Consider the following 21,904-nt stretch of genomic DNA (forward strand, 5'->3'; position numbering starts at 1 on the left):
ATGATATAACATACAGTATGGGGGTGAGCAGGGACATGCTATGGGGAATGATATAACAGTATGGGGGTGAGCAGAGACATGCTATGGGGAATGATATAACACACAGTATGGGGGTGAGCAGAGACATGCTATGGGGAATGATATAACACAGTATAGGGGGTGACCAGAGACATGCTATGGGGAATGATATAACACAGTATGGGGGTGAGCAGAGACATGCTATGGGGAATGATATAACACAGTATGGGGTGAGCAGAGACATGCTATGGGGAATGATATAACACAGTATAGGGGTGAGAAGAGACATGCTATGGGGAATGATAACACAGTATGGGGTGAGCAGAGACATGCTATGGGGAATGATATAACACACAGTATGAGGGTGAGCAGAGACATGCTATGGGGAATGATATAACACAGTATGGGGTGAGCAGAGACATGCTATGGGGAATGATATAAAAGAGTATGGGGGTGAGCAGAGACATGCTATGGGGAATGACATAACACAGTATGGGGTGAGCAGAGACATGCTATGGGGAATGATATAACACAGTATGGGGTGAGCAGAGACATGCTATGGGGAATGACATAACACACAGTATGGGGTGAGCAGAGACATGTTATGGGGAATGATATAAAACAGTATGGGGGTGAGCAGAGACATGCTATGGGGAATTATATAACACAGTATGGGGTGAGCAGAGACATGCTATGGGGAATGATATAACACAGTATGGGGGTGAGCAGAGACATGCTATGGGGAATGATATAACAGTATGGGCTGAGCAGAGACATGCTATGGGGAATGATATAACAGTATGGGGGTGAGCAGAGACATGCTATGGGGAATGATATAACACAGTATGGGGTGAGCAGAGACATGCTATGGGGAATGATATAACACAGTATGGGGGTGAGCAGAGACATGCTATGGGGAATGATATAACACATAGTATAGGGGGTGAGCAGAGACATGCTATGGGGAATGATATAACACAGTATGGGGGTGAGCAGAGACATGCTATGGGGAATGATATAACACATAGTATAGGGGGTGAGCAGAGTCATGCTATGGGGAATGATATAACACACAGTATAGGGGTGAGCAGAGACATGCTATGGGGAATCATATAACACAGTATGGGGGTGAGCAGAGACATGTTATGGGGAATGATATAACACACTATATAGCTATAATGTGTGGTAGGACAGACGCTACGAGGACATGGAGAAAGTTCATATTCAGCAGGTTTTCTCACAATGATCCTTTTCTGCTACATAGGCAGTAGTCACCTCGCCTTTGTCCGAAAGGGATCACCCACCTAGCTTTATATCATAGGCCACTTTTAACTTCCCATATGGAAATCACCCACCAAACCTCCCCAGCTCCATTACAGGCAGCACCAACCTAGCTACCTCCCACTTGATGCCAAAACACCATGCCTCTCCTTTATCCCCACATATAGGTCACCCAACTAGCCCGCCCCTCCTCTGGACCACACTTGCATATGTGCCTATGCAGGGTTGGGAGATTTTGCCAGTTATGTCTTCCTGCACCTGGATGGGCGATACAGGCAGGCTAACCTAAGCCGGGTATGGTTTTTTTCAAATATGTTCAAAACAGAATTAATCATCTTTCCCCTTGCCAAATCCCCAACCTCTCCCCCTCTCTCGCTTTCTGATAACCTATTCTTCCTAGCCATCCCCCAAGTATGCTGCCTGCATGACATCTTCAACTCCTCCTTGTCCTTTACCCCACACATTCTTAATATATATGTCACTGTTGCTGCATTTCCCACACTCAGAAGACTATGTCACCTTTGTGACGTCTCTGATGTCTAACAAGAGCTGATTTCTGTGTAAAACATTTCCCACACTCAGAACATGGAAATGGTTTCTCACCTGTGTGACTTCTCTGATGTGTAACAAGATCTGATTTCTGTGTAAAACATTTACCACACTCAGAACATGGAAATGGTCTCTCACCTGTGTGACGTCTCTGATGTCTAACAAGATCTGATTTCTGTATAAAACATTTCCCACACTCAGAACATGGAAATAGCTTCTCGTCTGTGTGATATCTCTGATGTTTAACAAGATCTGATTTCTGTGTAAAACATTTCCTACACTCAGAGCATGGAAATGGTTTCTCACCTGTGTGATGTCTCTGATGTATTACAAGAGCTGATTTCTGTGTAAAACATTTCCCACACTCAGAACATGGAAATGGATTCTCACCTGTGTGACATCTCAGATGTCTAATAAGAGCTGATTTCTGTGTAAAACATTTCCCACACTCAGAGCATGGAAATGGCCTCTCACCTGTGTGACTTTTCTGATGTGTAACAAGATCTGATTTTAGTGTAAAACATTTTCCACACTCAGTACATGGAAATGGCTTCTCACCTGTGTGACGTCTTTGATGTGTAACAAGATCTGATTTCAGTGAAAAACATTTCCCACATCCAGTGCAAGGAAATGGCTTCTCACCTGTGTGACTTCTCTCATGTATGATTAAATATGATTTATATCTAAAATATTTTCCACACTCAGAACACAAAAAAGGCTTCTCACCTGTGTGATATCTCTGATGTATAACAAGAGTTGATTTCTTTGTAAAACATTTCCCACACTCAGGACATGGAAATGGCCTCTCACCTGTGTGACTTCTCTGATGTATAACAAGAGCTGATTTGCGTGTAAAATGTTTTCCACACTCAGAACATGGAAATTGTTTCTCAACTGTGTGACTTCTCCGATGTCTAACAAGTTCTGATTTCTGTGTAAAACCTTTCCCACACTCAGAACATGGAAATGGTCTCTCACCTGTATGAAGCCTCTGATGTGCAACAAGAGCTGTTTTGCGTGTAAAATATTTTACACACTCAGAACATGGAAATTGTTTCTCACCTGTGTGACTTCTCTGATGTCTAACAAGATCTGATTTCTGTGTATAACCTTTCCCACACTCAGAACATGGAAATGGCCTCTCACCTGCCTTAGCTGGCTGCTGGGTGGTAAGTTTTGTGTTCTGTTTAAAACAGGGAAATATTTTATCTATTGTACGAGATGTAACAGATGCACCAATATCTGATTTATCAGAACACTCCCCATGATCAGAGGGCTCAGATGATATATCTGCACTGTGAGGTACTGTAGGTATACTTGGGGTAATTGGGTTTTCTTCTGAAGAATCTCGGGTGATGTCGTCATCATCAATTTTACAATGATCCTCTGAGACATTCCGGCTGTTACATCCATCTGCTGGGAATAAAATAAATATAAGGGAATATAAATGTTTGCCCACAACAAGTTCCATTTATTAATAAAGACTGTGGTGAAATGTCTCCAAATTTCCAGGAATGTAATCACTTTGATAAGGGCTTAATCATTATGGCCAGATGACTTGGTCAGAGCATTTTCAAAACAGCAAGGCTCAAAATCAGCCATGGAGAGTACCTGACTGAGGTCTGAGGAGGGTAAAGCCATGAACCGCCGACAGGGTTTTGGGCAGCCAACATTCATAAATGAGGTCAACAATGGTTATCCAATCTGGAACAAACCGAACAACAGGAATTTTGTACTTACCAGTAAAATCCCTTCCTCTAATTCCATGGGGGACGCTGGGGTATAGATGATTAGTGGAGACTCTGCAATTGAAATCCCCCTCTATGGCCCACCTGACTCAGTTAACTTTAAGCAAGCCCAAGAGGAGACAGAGAACAGAAGAAAAGGAACCCCTGATTAACAAGATAACATTACAACAGGCAACACCCAGTAGGATCACACAACAAGAACCATAGCAGCACCGGGAGGGAGCCCAGAGTCACTAATAAAATTGGAGGACAGGATTATACTAGCAAGTACAAAAATCCTGTTTTCTCCTACTTCCACTGGGGGAAACTGGAGTCTGGGGACAGAGAAGTCCTCACGGAAGGAAGTGCGCTGTAGCAGTACGGAGCACCTTGCGTCCAAAGTTCACTTCTTTAAAATCAAAGGTGTCAAAATGATAGAATTTGGCAAAAGAATACACAGAAAACCAGGTGGCTGTACAACACAGTTGGTCCACCAAGTCCCCATGGTACGCAGCCAAAGAGGCACTCACCGGCCGAGTAAAATGAGCCATAACTCTGGAAGGAACTTACTAGCGTCCAGCAATGTAAGTCTGGATGTATAACAGCACAAAGCCAACGAAAACCACTTTGAAGCCGGCCAATCCATATTTGTAAGAATCATAGACAAACAAGTTGTCTGCCTTACGAATGTCACAGGTGCGGCGAACATAGGTACGATAGGCACGGACAACATCCAAAGAACGACAAGCCTCAAATTCAAGGGAAGAATAATCACCAGACAAAACTGGAACCACGATCAGAAATGAAAAACCACCTTTGGTAAGTAGTAGGGCTGTGTACGAAGCACACCATCTTGTCATCATGAAATACAAGAAAGGATGAACAACAAGATAGAGCACTGAGCTCAGAACCCCTTCCAACTGAGGCAAAGGCAATGAGGTAGACATTGTTCCATGTGAGATATATGGGATTGAGGCCTTCCAATTTTTGACCCAGGGAATGAACACAGAGAATATAGCCAGCAGGTGGTCCTCTGCTCATTGCAAAATGTTGGCCATTTCCCATATTGCCAAGCAACTCTTTGTGCCCCCCTGGTGATTGAGATATGCCACAGCCGTGGCATTGTCTGAATAAATCTTCACCGGAAACCGGAGAAGATCGAGATGAGATGCTATGAAGATTTGGAAGATATCCCTGAGTTAATGCAAAAAAGGAAAGAAAAGCAGTATCGTGGTGCACAAATCGAGAGATAGTAATAAAAATTTTACTTTTAATAATTAAAAATAAATCCCCTTGACGAAAAACATCATTAGCGAAATATTAAACAAAATCTACACTAATAAAGAAAGTAAATAAACAGAAATATTTTAATTGTTAAATGATTAAAAAATGCACTAAGGGTCATATCCGCTTCAAAATTGGACTTCCTATGATTGTTAATTATTAAAGATAATCTACTCTGTATTGATATTATCCTGGTTAGATGGTAGTAAATACCAGATTATCTCTTTCTTATAAGACCACTTTAATAAAACAATGTTGCATGTTGAGTTGTTACACTATTTTGCTGCTAATCAGCAGGCATACCGCAGAATATTGTATATTGCGTTGCTATAATTGTTATATTAAATTGTTACAACAATGTTTTACTTATTGGCAAATATGTAACTCATCTATTTTTAAAGATGGTTATAATTTATTTAATCATTCATTAACATACAATACATAATTCGTATATGGAGTCCATGAGTAAGCAATAGGCGAAATGCGCATCGGGGGAACTATGCACTAAGAGCTCACCCGCTTCAATCTATTGGCTGGTACTGCAAAAATGATTGTAAGACAGAACAGGAGTCTAGCAGGAGCTATGGCTCCAAACCCAGTGTCTAAGTCAGATGTCTCCTGACTCCCCCACTGGACAGAGACATCTTTCCCATTAGTCTGTACTGACAGAGGAGGGTGTATGATAAGAAATTGTTGTAGTGACTAAGCAAGGAAAATATGTGACTCTCTACTGTAATAAGTGTTTATTACTCACCTATGCTGATATCTGTAGGGATTTCCTCCTCCTTACACTGCTGATCACCCCTCACATACGTCTCTTCTTCTCCATCTATATCTTCTTCCTTTATATCAGTCACATACGTGTAATCTTCTCCCTCTAAATCTTCTGCCTTTATATCAGTCACATACGTCTCTTCTTCTCCCTCTATATCTTCTGCCTTTATATCAGTCACATACGTCTCTACTCCCTCTATATATTCTGCCTTTATATCAGTCACATACGTCTCTTCTTCTCCCTCTATATCTTCAGCCTTTATATCAGTCACATACGTCTCCTCTTCTCCCTCTATATCTTCTGCCTTTATATCAGTCAGATACGTCTCTTCTTCTCCCTCTATATCTTCTGTCTTTATATCAGTCACATACATCTCTTCTCCCTCTGTATCTTCTGCCTTATCAGTCACATATGTCTCTTCTTCTCCCTCTATATCTTCTGCCTTTATATCAGTCACATACGTCTCTTCTTCTCCCTCTATATCTTCTGCCTTTATATCAGTCACATACGTCTCTTCTTCTCCCTCTGTATCTTCTGCCTTTATATCAGTCACATACGTCTCTTCTTCTCCCTCTATATCTTCTGCCTTTATATCAGTCACATACATCTCTTCTCCCTCTGTATCTTCTGCCTTATCAGTCACATATGTCTCTTCTCCCTCTGTATCTTCTGCCTTATTATCAGTCACATACGTCTCTTCATCCTCTGTAACTTCTGCTTTATTATCAGATAGATCTTCACCCTAAATAACCCATAAAATAATACCATCAGATTTCATTGAGATTACACAGTATAAAATCACTGTATAAGACAAACTCAGCTGTTCTACAGATCATATTGTGACAGTCACTATGTTATATTGGTGAGACCCTAAATACCACCTACCTGATCCTCCTGTGGGATTCTCTGCTTCTCCTGTGGGATCCTGTCAGTCTCCTCTGTACAATCCTCTGAATAAAGAGGACGGGGACATCTCTCTGGAGTGTTTCTGTTACTGGGTCCATCTGTAGGAGACACACAGTGTCTGAGTAAATTGTATATATACATATAATTATCAAGTGATGTGTGTATAAAGGGCCCCCTTACCTGATCTCCCCTGTACAATAAATGAGTCTCCTCTTACCCAGTGATGTGAATGGCCATTGATTCTCCATCATCCCGTCTTTGTACAGACCCCTGTGTTCCTCTATATAGTCCCCCCCCCCTGCATGGAGACATAGACAGTGACATCCTTACAGAAACCTGACACAGACAATGATACAGTCATCACCCAGACACATCCCCTGGTGATATTGTGTAATGTCCCATTCCCAGCATTCACCTCTCCAGTCAGCAGCTGAATGATCTTTTTGGTGAGTTCTAAGATCTTCTGGTCTTTGTTTCTCTTATGTATGAGTGAGGTGGAGGCACCGTGATGGGGCTCTGGGTGCTGCTCAGACCTCCTGACACACGGGGATGGCTGCTGTGTGTCTCACACACACCGTATGTCTTCTTCACTACTGTGTAATCCTGTGTATTGGGGGAGACACCAAATATCACTGCATACACTCCCAGATCCCTCATCTACACAGTCATGTCCCTGTATTATTACTAGATATAAGTGATATCACAGTGACACTCCCAGACCCTCTCACCTCCCCAGTCATGTTACTGTATTACTACTAAAGACAGAAGTGATGCCACTGTTATGCTCCCAGATCCCCTCAGCTTCCCAGTCAAGCCGCAGTATTATTACTATAGATATGTGATGTCACTGTGACACTCCCAGATCCCCTCACCTCCCAGTTATGTCCCTGTATTATTAGTATAGATATAAGTGATGTCACTGTGACACTCCCAGATCCCCTCACCTCCCCAGTCATGTCCTGTATTATTACTATAGATATAAGTGATGTCACTGTGATACCCCCAGATCCCCTCACCTCCCCAGTCATGTCCCTGTATTATTACTATAGATATAAGTGATGTCACTGTGACACTCCCAGATCCCCACACCTCCCCAGTCATGTCCCTATATTATTACTATAGATATAAGTGATGTCACTGTGATACCCCCAGATCCCCTCACCTCCCCAGTCATGTCCCTGTATTATTACTATAGATATAAGTGATGTCACTGTGACACTCCCAGATCCCCTCACCTCCCCAGTCATGTCCCTATATTATTACTATAGATATAAGTGATGTCACTGTGATACCCCCAGATCCCCTCACCTCCCCAGTCATGTCCCTATATTATTACTATAGATATAAGTGATGTCACTGTGATACCCCCAGATCCCCTCACCTCCCCAGTCATGTCCCTGTATTATTACTATAGATATAAGTGATATCACAGTCACTCTCCCAGATCCCCTCACCTCCCCAGTCATGTCCCTGTATTATTACTATAGATATAAGTGATGTCACTGTGACACTCCCAGATCCCCTCACCTCCCAGTTATGTCTCTCTATTATTACTATAGATATAAGTGATGTCACTGTGACACTCCCAGATCCTCTCACCTCCCCAGTCATGTCACTGTATTATTACTATAGATATAAGTGATGTCACTGTGACAGTCCCAGATCCCCTCACCTCCCCAGTCATGTCCCTGTATTATTACTATAGATATGTGATGTCACTGTGACAGTCCCAGATCCCCTCACCTCCCCAGTCATGTCCCTGTATTATTACTATAGATATAAGTGATGTCACTGTGATACCCCCAGATCCCCTCACCTCCCCAGTCATGTACCTGTATTATTACTATAGATATAAGTGATGTCACTGTGACACTCCCAGATCCCCTCACCTCCCCAGTCATGTCCCTATATTATTACTATAGATATAAGTGATATCACTGTGACACTCCCAGATCCCCTCACCTCCCCAGTCATGTCCCTGTATTATTACTATAGATATAAGTGATGTCACTGTGACACTCCCAGATCCCCTCACCTCCCCAGTCATGTCCCTGTATTATTACTATAGATATAAGTGATGTCACTGTGATACCCCCAGATCCCCTCACCTCCCCAGTCATGTCCCTGTATTATTACTATAGATATAAGTGATGTCACTGTGACACTCCCAGATCCCCTCACCTCCCCAGTCATGTCCCTGTATTACCACTATAGGGGGTAAATTTACTAAAGTGAGAGTTTTTAGAAGTGAATTTTAAAAGTGATGTTGCCCATATCAACCAATCAGATTCTAGCTATTATCTTCTAGCAGCTGCTAGTTAAATGTTAAGTAGAATCTGATTGGTTGCTATGGGCAACATCACTTTTAAAACTCATTTCTAAAAACTCTCACTTTAGTAAATTTACCCCTAGATATTAGTGATGTCACTGTGACACTCCCAGATTCTCTCACCTCCCCAGTCAGCACATAGATGATCACCAGGGTTTACTACTATATTGACTGACACTGATTTGGTCCAATAACGATCATGTATAACACTGACCAAGACAATGTCAGTGGACCAAATCAATGCTATTCAAAATAGAGGTAAACCGATTGGCTCCATCTCAATATAAGAGACAACCTGGTGTGCTCTCCATTCCCGCTAGGCTGTTTTAGCGGGGCGCGGCGCCCTGCCCTCCAGAAGGGCAAAAAGCGCCCTGCCCTCGCAGCCTGTGGGTGCTGTCTTCACCCACGGGTCATTGTGTCCCACGGGTGGGGAAATGTGCGCTGACACGGTCACCGCCAGAGAATAGACACCATGCACATGCGCCCAGCATCTATTCTCCCTGGCGGCAGCGCTTGGGGGCTGCCGGCGTGTCCGTAAGTGCAGGGCACGCCCCCAACAGTGACAAAAAGGGGATACGTCTTATAGACGCGCCCCCTTTTCAATGGCCATGCCCCCTTTTAGGGCGCGCGCACGGAAGTGCCCTTTCTAGCTCCGGCGCAATGCCTGCCACCGGAGCTAGAGTGAACCCTAAGGGTGTACTGTGAGCAATCTAAGGTAAAACGCGCATCAGCAGCAATCCCACTACCGAGTCCAGTATCTGATGCCTGTATAGTAACCGGCTCGCTGGACAGCTTACCTAAATCTGATGCCTGTATAGTAACCGGCTCGCTGGACAGCTTACCTAAATCTGATGCCTGTATAATAACCGGCTCGCTGGACAGCTTACCTAAATCTGATGCCTGTATAGTAACCGGCTCGCTGGACAGCTTACCTAAATCTGATGCCAGTATAGTAACCGGCTCGCTGGACAGTTTACCTAAATCTGATGCCTGTATAGTAACCGGCTCGCTGGACAGCTTACCTAGATCTGATGCCTGTATAGTAACCGGCTCGCTGGACAGCTTACCTAAATCTGATGCCTGTATAGTAACCGGCTCGCTGGACAGCTTACCTAAATCTGATGCCTGTATAGTAACCGGCTCGCTGGGCAGTTTACTTAAATCTGATGCCTGTATAGTAACCGGCTCGCTGGGCAGTTTACCTGAATCTGATGCCTGTATAGTAACCGGATCGCTGGACAGTTTACCTAAATCTGATGCCTGTATAGTAACCGGCTCGCTGGGCATCTTACCTAAATCTGATGCCTATATAGTAACCGACTCGCTGGACAGCTTACCTAAATCTGATGCCTGTATAGTAACCGGCTCGCTGGACAGCTTACCTAAATCTGATGCCTGTATAGTAACCGGCTCGCTGGACAGCTTACCTAAATCTGATGCCTGTATAGTAACCGGCTCGCTGGACAGCTTACCTAAATCTGATGCCTATATAGTAACCGACTCGCTGGACAGCTTACCTAAATCTGATGCCTGTATAGTAACCGGCTCGCTGGACAGCTTACCTAAATCTGATGCCTGTATAGTAACCGGCTCGCTGGACATCTTACCTAAATCTGATGCCTGTATAGTAACCGGCTCGCTGGACAGCTTACCTAAATCTGATGCCTGTATAGTAACCGGCTCGCTGGACAGCTTACCTAAATCTGATGCCTGTATAATAACCAGCTCGCTGGACAGCTTACCTAAATCTGATGCCTGTAGAGTAACCGGCTCGCTGGACAGCTTACCTAAATCTGATGCCTGTAGAGTAACCGGCTCGCTGGGCAGCTTACCTAAATCTGATGCCTGTATAGTAACCGGCTCGCTGGGCAGCTTACCTAAATCTGATGCCTGTATAGTAACCGGCTCGCTGGGTAGTTTACCTAAATCTGATGCCTGTATAGTAACCGGCTCGCTGGGCAGTTTACCTAAATCTGATGCCTGTATAGTAACCGGATCGCTGGACAGCTTACCTAAATCTGATGCCTGTATAGTAACCGGCTCGCTGGGCAGTTTACCAAAATCTGATGCCTGTATAGTAACCGGCTCGCTGGGCATCTTACCTAAATCTGATGCCTGTATAGTAACCGACTCGCTGGACAGCTTACCTAAATCTGATGCCTGTATAGTAACCGGCTCGCTGGACAGCTTACCTAAATCTGATGCCTGTATAGTAACCGGCTCGCTGGACATCTTACCTAAATCTGATGCCTGTATAGTAACCGGCTCGCTGGACAGCTTACCTAAATCTGATGCCTGTATAGTAACCGGCTCGCTGGACAGCTTACCTAAATCTGATGCCTGTATAGTAACCGGCTCGCTGGACAGCTTACCTAAATCTGATGCCTGTATAGTAACCGGCTCGCTGGACAGCTTACCTAAATCTGATGCCTGTATAGTAACCGGCTCGCTGGACAGCTTACCTAAATCTGATGCCTGTATAGTAACCGGCTCACAGGACAGCTTACCTAAATCTGATGCCTGTATAGTAAACGACTCGCTGGACAGCTTACCTAAATCTGATGCCTGTATAATAACCGGCTCGCTGGACAGCTTACCTAAATCTGATGCCTGTATAGTAACCGGCTCGCTGGACAGCTTACCTAAATCTGATGCCTGTAAAGTAACTGGTTCACTGGACAGCTTACCTAAATCTGATGCCTGTATAGTAACTGGCTCGCTGGACAGCTTACCTAAATCTGATGCCTGTATAGTAACCGGCTTGCTGGACAGTTTACCTAAATCTGATGCCTGTATAGTAACCGGCTCGCTGGACAGCTTACCTAAATCTGATGCCTGTATAGTACCTTGCTCGCTGGATAGCTTACTTAAATCTGATGCCTGTATAATAACTGGCTTGCTGGACAGCTTACCTAAAACTGATGCCTGTACAATAACTGGCTCGCTGGACAGCTTACCTAAATCTGATGCCTGTATAGTAACCGGTTCACTGGACAGCTTACCTAAATCTGATGCCTGTATAATAACCGGCTCGCTGGACAGCTTACCTAAATCTGATGCCTGTATAGTAACCGACTCACTGGACAGTTTACCTAAATCTGATGCCTGTATAATAACCGGTTCGCTGGACAGCTTACCTAAATCTGATGCCTGTATAGTAACCGGCCGGCTGGACAGGTTACCTAAATCTGATGCCTGTATAGTAACCGGCCGGCTGGACAGGTTACCTAAATCTGATGCCTGTATAGTAACCGACTCGCTGGACAGTTTACCTAAATCTGATGCCTGTATAGTAAACAGCTCGCTGGACAGCTTACCTAAATCTGATGCCTGTATAGTAACCGGATCGCTGGACAGCTTACCTAAATCTGATGCCTGTATAGTAACCGGCTCACAGGACAGCTTACCTAAATCTGATGCCTGTATAGTAACCGGCTCATAGGACAGCTTACCTAAATCTGATGCCTGTATAGTAACCGGCTCGCTGGACAGCTTACCTAAATCTGATGCCTGTATAGTAACCGGCTCGCTGGACAGCTTACCTAAATCTGATGCCTGTATAGTAACCGGATCGCTGGACAGCTTACCTAAATCTGATGCCTGTATAGTAAGCGGCTCGCTGGACAGCTTACCTAAATCTGATGCCTGTATAGTAACCGGATCGCTGGACAGCTTACCTAAAACTGATGCCTGTTTAGTAAATGGCTCGCTGGACATCTTACCTACATCTGATGCCTGTATAGTAACCGGCTGGCGGATGAGCTAAGTAATATGTGAGGACTGTTGCTCATTGCAGAGCTGATCAAGGTTTGACGTGACTAGGAAACGCCTCACGATGGAGGTGAATAATACTTGCACAGTAACCTATCCATTAAAGAGCTACCTTTCCCGCTAGGCTGTTTTAGCGGGGCGCTGCGCCTTGCCGTCACCACGCAGCACTAAGACAGAATGCGGGTGCCATCTTTGGTGTCCCGTGGGTGGGGAAATGTGCGGTGACCCGGTCATCGCTGGTGATCAGACGCTGGGCGCATGCGCCCGGCATCTATTCTACCTCTCAGCAGCGCTTGGGGGCTGCCCTGCGCATCCGTAAGTGCCAGGCACGCCCCCAAGAGTAAAGAGAAGGTGACGCGTCTTATAGACATGCCCCCTTTTCAATGGCCACGCCCCTTTTTCAGTTGCCTTCGGCGCGCGGAAGTGCCCTCTCTAGCTCCGGCGCCCTGCCTGTCCCCGGAGCTAGAGTGAACACTACAAAGCTGTATAAATTACATACAGAATCCTAAAATGGCGGCATTATGTACTGACACCAAATCCAGCTGATTGGCTAAAATCTATGAATTACAGAAATATTTTTTTATATTTTTTCTCATTAAGAGATTAAATTATATAATTCTTATTGAATAATTAACCTTAACAGGTGAGATAGTCCATTACACACAGCCGTTTTAAGTGTGACATATACTAAAAATATTTCTATAGGCTGTAACGACTGAGCAGTGATCGCAAAATACGCGCTACAGCTGTGTTGTAGCCGGTCAATAACATCTTCAGTGTCTCCCCGCGTCCCCAACCAATCACTGAGGATGGCAGCATCTCCCTGTCCAATAGCCGCCTGAGACCTCCGTATCCCGTACATATGACTTTCCGGGCTTGCTCTCCTATCTGCTCATGGATCTGAGTATGGTCGGCCCCACCATTTATCCCCGAGCCTGCAGACTGTCCCCGTCTCTCTCCCCCGCTTCCACCACTCCCCTGGGCTCCAGATCAGTACGGGCAGCGCTGCTGCTACTATTAGGGAGTCACACTGCCACCTGCTGTCACCGGGAGGCAGCTCTCGGTAAGTACAAGTTTTTCTCCGTTATCTGTATAACCACAGTCAGACATGTAACACTGAGTGACCAGTAAGTCTCCCCTTTCCCCCAGCATAGAGCCCTGTTCAGTGTCAGAGGTTCCTGTGACCCAGCCCCATAAGGATCCTCAGAGGCCGGCACACAACAGGACACCTCAGGCTACTCCCTCTGTATAATAATAATAATTATAATGATAACAACAGGACACCACAGGCTGCTCCCCCTGTATTGAAATATCAGTACACAAAAGACTGCTCACTAAATAGTAATAACAGGACACCACAGGTTGCTCCCCCTGTATTGAAATATCAGTACACAAAAGACTGCTCACTAAATAGTAATAACAGGACACCACAGGTTGCTCCCCCTGTATAATAATAATAACAGGACACTCCATGCTGCTCCCCCTGTATAATAATAATGACAGGCTACTTTTTTGTATAACAGGCCATCACAGGCTGCTCCTCCTGTATAGCAGGGCAACATATGCCATTTCCAATGTATAGTAGGGCACTAGAGGCCTTTCCCCTATATAGAAGGCACCACAGGCTGCTCCTTCTGTATAGTAGGAATCCACAGGCCGCTACCCCAGTATAGTAGGCACAACAGGCCACGCCCATGTATAGTAGAAATCCACAGGTCGCTCACCCTGCATAGTAGGCACCACAGGCCGCTCCCTGTTTAGTAGGCACCAGAGGTCGCTCCCCCTGTATAGTACACACCACAGGCTGCTCCCCCTGCATAGTAGGCACCACAGGCCGTTCCCTCTGTAGTTGGCACCACAGGCTGCTCCGCTTATATAGTAAGCACCACAAGACGCTCCCCCTCTATAGTAGGCAGCAAAGGCCGCTCCTGCTGTATAGTAGGCACCACAGGCCACTCCCCCTGTATAGTAGGCACCACAGGTCGCTCCCCCTATACAGAAGGCACCACAGGCTGCTCCCCCTGTATAGTAGGACACCACAAGCAGCTACCCCTGTATAGTACGCACCACAGGCTGCTCGACCTGTATAGTAGGACACCACAGGCTGCTCCCCCTCTAAAATAGGCATCACAGGCTGCTCCTCCTGTACAGTAGGCACCACAGGCTGCTCCCCCTACAGAGTAGGCACCACAGACTGCTCCCCCTATATAGTTGACACCAAATGCCTCTCCCGCTGTATACTAGGCACAACAGGCTCCTCCCCCTTTATAGTAGGACAAAACAGGCTGCTCCCCGTTTAGTAGGACCACAGGCCGTTCCCCTTGTATACTAGGCACCACAGTCAGCTTCCTCTGTATAGCTGACACCACAGGCTGCTCCACCTGTATAGAAGAACACAATAGGCTGCTCCCCGTTTAGTAGGCACCACAGGTCGCTCCCCCTGTACAGTTGGCACCACAGGCTGCTCCGCTTATATAGTAAGCACCACAAGACGCTCCCCCTGTATAGTAGGTGCCAAAGGCCACTCCCCCTGTATAGTATGCACCACAGGCTGCTCCCCCTGTAAAGTAGGCACCACAGGCCGCTCCCCTATATAGGATACCAAAGGCTGCTTCCACTGTATAGCATGCACCACAGGCCGCTCCCCCTGTATAGTAGGCACCACAAGTCGCTCCCCCTGTATAGTAGGCACCACAGGCTGCTCCCCCTGTATAGTAGGACACCACAGGTCTCTCCCCCTGTATAGCAGGCACCACAGGCCGCTCCCCCTGTATAGCAGGCACCACAGGCCGCTCCCCCTGTATAGTAGGCACCACAGGCTGCTCTCCCTGTATAATAGGCACCACAGGCTGCTCCCCCTGTATAATAGGCACCACAGGCAGCTCCCCCTGTATAATAGGCACCACAGGCTGCTCCCCCTGTATAGTAGGCACCACAGGCTGCTCCCCCTGTATAGTAGGCACCACCGGCTGCTCCCCCTGTATAGTCGGCACCGCAGGCTGCTCCCCCTGTATAGTAGGCACCACAGGCTGCTCCCCCTGTATAGTCGGCACCGCAGGCTGCTCCCCCTGTATAGTAGGTACATTACCTGCGGTAGCCGGACACAGTGATGTCTCCTCTCTGCGTTGTCTCGAAAATTACAGAACCAGAAATTACTATACTACTTCCTGTCGGTGAAACGCACGACCCGGAAGTCAGGTGGAACGCACAGATAGATCTTCATCTCCGGAATAACTATCCTGACGTCAGGCGCTGGGCGGAGCCGGGGGCGGGGTTACAGGCAGTGTCAGGGTGGGAGGGGCTCCGGGGCCCCCAGGAGAGATGCGGCGGCAGCTGGTGACCCCACTGTGCCCAGAGGAGCAGCTCCATTGTCACTGATAGGTGTGCCCGGTATGGGGGGGGGATAGGTGTGCCCGGTATGGGGGGTGATAGGTGTGCCCGGTATGGGGGCTGGTGATAGGTGTGCCTGGTATGGGGGGGTGATAGGTGTGCCCGGTATGGGAGGGCGATAGGTGTGCCAGGTATGGGGGGTGATAGGTGTGCCCGGTATGGGGGCTGGTGATAGGTGTGCCTGGTATGGGGGGGTGATAGGTGTGCCCGGTATGGGAGGGCGATAGGTGTGCCAGGTATGGGGGGTGATAGGTGTGCCTGGTATGGGAGGGTGATAGGTGTGCCCGGTATGGGGGCTGGTGATAGGTGTGCCTGGTATGGGGGGGTGATAGGTGTGCCCGGTATGGGAGGGCGATAGGTGTGCCAGGTATGGGGGGTGATAGGTGTGCCTGGTATGGGAGGGTGATAGGTGTGCCAGGTATGGGGGGTGATAGGTGTGCCCGGTATGGGGGCTGGTGATAGGTGTGCCCGGTATGGGAGGGCGATAGGTGTGCCAGGTATGGGGGGTGATAGGTGTGCCTGGTATGGGAGGGTGATAGGTGTGCCAGGTATGGGGGGTGATAGGTGTGCCCGGTATGGGGGGTGGTGATAGGTGTGCCTGGTATGGGGGGGTGATAGGTGTGCCCGGTATGGGAGGGTGATAGGTGTGCCAGGTATAGGCGGTGATAGGTGTGCCTGGTATGGGAGGGTGATAGGTGTGCCAGGTATGGGGGGTGATAGGTGTGCCCGGTATGGGGGGTGGTGATAGGTGTGCCTGGTATGGGGGGGTGATAGGTGTGCCCGGTATGGGGGGGTGATAGCTGTGCCCGGTATGGGCTGGTGATAGCTGTGCCCTGTATGAAGGGATGATAGGTGTGCCCTGTATGGGGGAGTGATGGGTGTGCCAGGTATGGGGGGTGATAGGTGTGCCTGGTATGGGAGGGTGATAGGTGTGCCAGGTATGGGGGGTGATAGGTGTGCCCGGTATGGGGGCTGGTGATAGGTGTGCCTGGTATGGGGGGGTGATAGGTGTGCCCGGTATGGGAGGGCGATAGGTGTGCCAGGTATGGGGGGTGATAGGTGTGCCTGGTATGGGAGGGTGATAGGTGTGCCAGGTATGGGGGGTGATAGGTGTGCCCGGTATGGGGGCTGGTGATAGCTGTGCCCTGTATGAAGGGATGATAGGTGTGCCCTGTATGGGGGAGTGATGGGTGTGCCAGGTATAGGCGGTGATAGGTGTGCCTGGTATGGGAGGGTGATAGGTGTGCCAGGTATGGGGGGTGATAGGTGTGCCCGGTATGGGGGCTGGTGATAGGTGTGCCTGGTATGGGGGGGTGATAGGTGTGCCCGGTATGGGAGGGCGATAGGTGTGCCAGGTATGGGGGGTGATAGGTGTGCCTGGTATGGGAGGGTGATAGGTGTGCCAGGTATGGGGGGTGATAGGTGTGCCCGGTATGGGGGGTGGTGATAGGTGTGCCTGGTATGGGGGGGTGATAGGTGTGCCCGGTATGGGAGGGTGATAGGTGTGCCAGGTATAGGCGGTGATAGGTGTGCCTGGTATGGGAGGGTGATAGGTGTGCCAGGTATGGGGGGTGATAGGTGTGCCCGGTATGGGGGGTGGTGATAGGTGTGCCCGGTATGGGGGGGTGATAGGTGTGCCCGGTATGGGAGGGCGATAGGTGTGCCAGGTATAGGGGGTGGTGATAGGTGTGCCTGGTATGGGAGGGTGATAGGTGTGCCTGGTATGGGAGGGTGATAGGTGTGCCAGGTATAGGCGGTGATAGGTGTGCCCGGTATGAGGGGGTGATAGGTGTGCCCGGTATGGGAGGGTGATAGGTGTGCCAGGTATAGGCGGTGATAGGTGTGCCCTGTATGGGGGGGTGATAGGTGTGCCAGGTATGGGGGGTGATAGGTGTGCCTGGTATGGGAGGGTGATAGGTGTGCCAGGTATGGGGGGTGATAGGTGTGCCCGGTAGGGGCTGGTGATAGGTGTGCCCGGTATGGGGGGGCGATAGGTGTGCCAGGTATGGGGGGTGATAGGTGTGCCTGGTATGGGAGGATGATAGGTGTGCCAGGTATGGGGGGTGATAGGTGTGCCCGGTATGGGGGCTGGTGATAGCTGTGCCCTGTATGAAGGGATGATAGGTGTGCCCTGTATGGGGGAGTGATGGGTGTGCCAGGTATGGGGGGGTGATAGGTGTGCCAGGTATAGGCGGTGATAGGTGTGCCTGGTATGGGAGGGTGATAGGTGTGCCAGGTATGGGGGGTGATAGGTGTGCCCGGTATGGGGGCTGGTGATAGGTGTGCCTGGTATGGGGGGGTGATAGGTGTGCCCGGTATGGGAGGGCGATAGGTGTGCCAGGTATGGGGGGTGATAGGTGTGCCTGGTATGGGAGGGTGATAGGTGTGCCAGGTATGGGGGGTGATAGGTGTGCCCGGTATGGGGGGTGGTGATAGGTGTGCCTGGTATGGGGGGGTGATTGGTGTGCCCGGTATGGGAGGGTGATAGGTGTGCCAGGTATAGGCGGTGATAGGTGTGCCTGGTATGGGAGGGTGATAGGTGTGCCAGGTATGGGGGGTGATAGGTGTGCCCGGTATGGGGGGTGGTGATAGGTGTGCCTGGCATGGGGGGGTGATAGGTGTGCCCGGTATGGGAGGGCGATAGGTGTGCCAGGTATGGGGGGTGGTGATAGGTGTGCCTGGTATGGGAGGGTGATAGGTGTGCCTGGTATGGGAGGGTGATAGGTGTGCCAGGTATAGGCGGTGATAGGTGTGCCCGGTATGAGGGGGTGATAGGTGTGCCCAGTATGGGAGGGTGATAGGTGTGCCAGGTATAGGCGGTGATAGGTGTGCCCTGTATGGGGGGGTGATAGGTGTGCCCGGTATGGGGGGTAGTGATAGGTGTGCCCAGTATGGGGGGTGATAGCTGTGCCCTGTATGGGGGGGTGATAGGTGTGCCCGGTATGGGGGGGTGATAGGTGTGCCAGGTATAGGCGGTGATAGGTGTGCCCGGTATGGGGGGGTGATAGGTGTGCCCAGTATGGGGGGTGATAGCTGTGCCCTGTATGGGGGGGTGATAGGTGTGCCCGGTATGGGGGGGTGATAGGTGTGCCCGGTATGGGAGGGTGATAGGTGTGCCAGGTATGGGGGGTGATAGGTGTGCCCGGTATGGGGGGTATAGCTGTGCCCTGTATGGGGGAGTGATAGGTGTGCCCGGTATGGGGGGTATAGCTGTGCCCTGTATGGGGGTGAGATGGGTCTGCCCGGTATGGGGGGGTGTTATCAGATGCTGAATGTGCCCAGCTAAGGTTAATATTAATAAGAGAAGGGTAGTTGGTGGTGGTAAGTTCGCCCTGATCGCTGACAGTAACTGAGGCCAAACCACTGTACAGTAACCAGGCTGTAAGCTATACCGGGGCCAGACAGCTCTAACACTAAGTGACTTGCGGTAGGAGCTGATTAGAGCCCCATCACGGGGGAGGTCAGTGAGCAGCCTCATTGTGCCCCTGGTCATCACTGCTCATCCCGGCATTAAGTACACGGAAGCCGGTTCCCTTGATTTATACTGGAGACCTGGAAACTACCACCCACCCCAGTACCTGAGGACACAGACCGCACAGCAAACCCGAGGTGACATCTTCCATATTTACTGGCCGAGTCAGACGCCGCAAGCGGTCCTAAAGGACAGCCCCCAGAGAATCGTGTATTACCGGGTACATGTGGCCGTGTGACGTCATACAGGACTCTATGGGACTTACAATTCCAGGTCTAGCGAACTGAACCTGAGAGTCATTACGAGGCTGAAGTTGGCTTCTTATTCAGAAAATGTTATATTAAAACATGTAAATAAAGTTATATCACTAAACTAACACAATGTAAGTAAAGAATTATGTCCCTTACACAGTTTTCAATTGTTATTTCCCTGGCACAACACGGATTTGGGCATAAATAGGGCAGTAAAGTGGGCACGGGCACAGGCACCACATTTTGTCATTTTGAATAAGAAGCTGTAGTTGTGCAGGGGTTAACTAGCTTCGGTCATCAAATGTTACACTTGAAACCCACAGAGGGTGGTCTGGTACATATGACCTACATACATATTTTGGCCCCTTAAAAAGTGGGAGGCACATATAGAAACCGTTGTAATTCCTACACCGGTCACCTGATATGGATGTAATTACCCTCAAATTAAATCTGAAAGTCTGCAGGTAAATCACATCTTGTTTGTTTCATTACACAGCCATTGTGGTGGTGACTAGAGGCTGTCACTGTCCCAATATTTATGCACCTGACTGTAGTTTAGTTCCTTTGGAAATGTATTTATTGATATTTTGTGAGAAAGCTGGTTGATATACAAGTCCTAGAAGTCTCATGCCCTTAGCTTGATTGGTTATGGGACCCAGGGTGGGCGCTAACCCCTTGTGGTATGGTGTGTGAGAACGGGATAAAGACAGAGCCTGTGAGCCCTGAGTGTGTATCCTCTGAACATCCGGAAGGACTGTACTTCTGTCACATCTGTAGGCTGTGATTACTATCCTGATTGTTGTGAGGGAGAGTTGTCTATTGCAAGACATCAGGTAATACACATCATGCTTTCAAGACGAATCCTCTGCTGTATCCTATGACAACTAGAATGATGAATCATTTTTAGTTTCTCCAGCTGTTCTGGATTGAGCCCAGTGTCTCCTAGCTAAAGCCCTCTGCCAGCTCCCCTGCAGAGACTGGTCCATAGTGAGGGAATTAGCTGACACCAACCAGGAGGTGCCCACACACATACCCAGAAATACTGTAAGTGGTTCCAGATGCCAGGTGCCGATGGTAGGAGCCTGGGAGTAGGTAAGTGGTTCAACGTGCCAGTCGTAGAAGTTTGGTGGTGGTAGAAAGTTATCTGCCCACTGCGTGGTGGGTGGAGTCAGTAACAGGCGGTTACTGAAAGTGAATCCCTAGGAGTCGTGACGCAAGGCCACTCAGGAACAAGGAACCATCCTCTACTCTGGTCAGTGATTTAAATTATCTGTGTTCATTTGGCGGGGTGAGGTCATCCAGGCACAGTCCCCTCTCCTGATTTCTTCAATCTTTGCATATTTGTCACACTTCATTGTTCTAGATCCTTTATGTTCCTCTTGGTTAGTAGTGGTATTTTGCCTTGCTACACTCCCATGCATACTACACAATCTGTATATTATGGTGGAACCACAAATGGTGAGCGGGGCCTGCAGTTCCTCAGATGTCCATCTGGGTTATTTTGTCACTTCCAGGGTGAGTATTTGATGTGCTCTTGGAGTAGTTTTGGTTCCAGTTGTTGCTGCTGAAGATGGCACAGCCAGTTATCAAGTTGAGGGGGGGCAATTGATGTTTCACATGGGCGATAGAGGCGTTGGATAACTTTTTTCCTTCAATAAACAAAATTATAATTTTATTTTGGACTTATTCAGGTTGTCCTGATCATATATTTAATTTCGTTTCAAGATCTGAAACAATTGCATGTGACAAATAGCAAAAATAGAACAAATCAGGAGGGGGCATAAACTTTTTTTTATGCCACTGTATAAGTAACCCGCAGCGGAGCGGTATCTGTTACCTAATGGTCTGTCCTCCATCATGTTTGGACCTTCCCGGAAACAGCCATGCCATTACACCAAACCCCCTCCGGTTGTGCCATACACATACACATCTAGCACCGGTATAGACAAACATATTTAATAAAAAAAGTCCAAATATAAAGTGAGGTCGGAGGAGTCATAAAAACAAATTTACAATGCAGCCTGTATGAGAATATCGCTATTCAAAATGACAATTGTGTGACAGCCTCTTTCTTTGTTATATCTCTGAGTAACTACAAGTGATTCTCAGGTGTCCATATCTTACACACCATGGCTTACGATGGCCATATCG

General features: G+C 48.1%; 1 protein-coding gene across 1 annotated transcript in view; it reads right to left on the reverse strand.

The window, feature by feature from the left end:
- The window catches only part of LOC148431240 (uncharacterized), a 157,425-nt gene that overhangs the window by 43,401 nt on the left and 92,120 nt on the right, over positions 1–21,904 (reverse strand). The window contains 1 exon segment of the mRNA XM_088466168.1: positions 1,819–2,910. Within this exon segment, the coding sequence (XP_088322294.1) occupies positions 1,819–2,910 (1,092 nt within the window).

The sequence above is a fragment of the Taudactylus pleione genome, unplaced genomic scaffold (genome assembly GCF_031769625.1).
Source record: "Taudactylus pleione unplaced genomic scaffold, aTauple2 ptg002601l, whole genome shotgun sequence".
Classification (NCBI taxonomy): domain Eukaryota; kingdom Metazoa; phylum Chordata; class Amphibia; order Anura; family Myobatrachidae; genus Taudactylus; species Taudactylus pleione.